Source organism: Seriola lalandi, unplaced genomic scaffold (genome assembly GCF_002814215.2).
Source record: "Seriola lalandi dorsalis isolate HSWRI2012SDOR001 ecotype SW California unplaced genomic scaffold, Sedor1 jcf7180002043994, whole genome shotgun sequence".
NCBI classification, from domain to species: domain Eukaryota; kingdom Metazoa; phylum Chordata; class Actinopteri; order Carangiformes; family Carangidae; genus Seriola; species Seriola lalandi.
In genome coordinates, this window is record NW_019514562.1 from 1 (window position 1) to 1,092 (window position 1,092).

The 1,092-nt window shown below is 44.9% G+C and overlaps 1 protein-coding gene across 1 annotated transcript; it reads right to left on the minus strand.

Moving 5' to 3' along the window:
• Window positions 1-25: 25 nt before the first annotated feature.
• LOC147819819 (mixed lineage kinase domain-like protein) lies at window positions 26-787 on the minus strand. Its single transcript, XM_087170581.1, has 2 exons — window positions 298-787; window positions 26-181 (listed from the first exon to the last, which is right to left on the minus strand). The coding sequence occupies exons 1-2, from the start codon at window positions 743-745 to the stop codon at window positions 63-65; spliced, it is 567 nt and encodes a 188-aa protein (XP_087026707.1). The 5' UTR covers window positions 746-787; the 3' UTR covers window positions 26-62.
• Window positions 788-1,092: the final 305 nt, after the last annotated feature.

A 1,092-nucleotide genomic window follows, 5' to 3' on the forward strand; every position in this document is an offset into this window, starting at 1 on the left:
GATTAGTTATTGTCCTATTAGTATGCCAGCTACAACTGCTGCAGCTTCTAGTACTTGTTGTATTAACAATACTGATGCAGAGATTGTGTTTTGGTGCACTCACTTATCTCTATGAGCTTCTCCACGTCGCTTTTGATGGCGTCCAGTTTCTCTTGCTGTTCCCTCATGTTCTCCAGGAGCACTGAGGAACAGACAAACACAACTGATGACACAAAGGCAAACACACTCTGACTCCTAGTTATATTTCTTCCGCTCTATGTGTGCAACTCAAAACCAGTCAAAATCGGTTTCGCTCACAGTCCTTCAGCTCCGCGTCGTCCTCTGTCCCGGCATCCTCATCGTCCTTCTTTTTGGAGACCTCTACATAAACCATGTACAGCGCATTCCCTTGCTCCAATTGCAGAGCTCCAGACAGCAGCTGGAAGGTCTCATTGAGGCGCTCATTGACAATGATGAACTCCTCTTTGTGGCTGCTGGATTTCAGGATGAGCTTCACCCAGTTAGAGGAGGCGTACTTATCTATGATTGTTTGTGCTGATTTCAGAACGCCGTTGAGTTCCTTAAGGGCTTTTTCTACGTCATCAGAGACTTGGACTGTCCCTCTCTGTTGGATGGACTTCACCAGCTGCTCCAGGGATTGGACTCGGCCAAAAACACGACGGCAGCTCTTCTTATTGGCCTTCACATTCTGGATCAGCGTGTAGATCTCTGAGACAATGGTCAGGATGGGCTCCACGTAGTCCATGATCAGCTGGAAAGACAGAGAAGAAATGAACTTATAGCAGTGAAATGAAATAAGTCAGAGCTGATTGCAAAATAACTCCAGCGAAGGACAGTTATCTGAGCTGAAATAACCTGGATTATACTGCGCAAGTCTGACTCACCTAAGGAAGCTGAGACTGGCTGTGGTTACTAAACTAAAGCACCAAATGTGGATTAATCCAGCACTGAAAATAGTCCCAGACAAATAGCACTATTTCTCCCAGTTTGAGTACCTGTTTTAGTAAATTACGGAGCATTTAAAAAAGAAAAAGAAAACCATATATTTGTGATCATTTACATCTTCGGCAGGAACCAGGCTTGGAGCTGAGA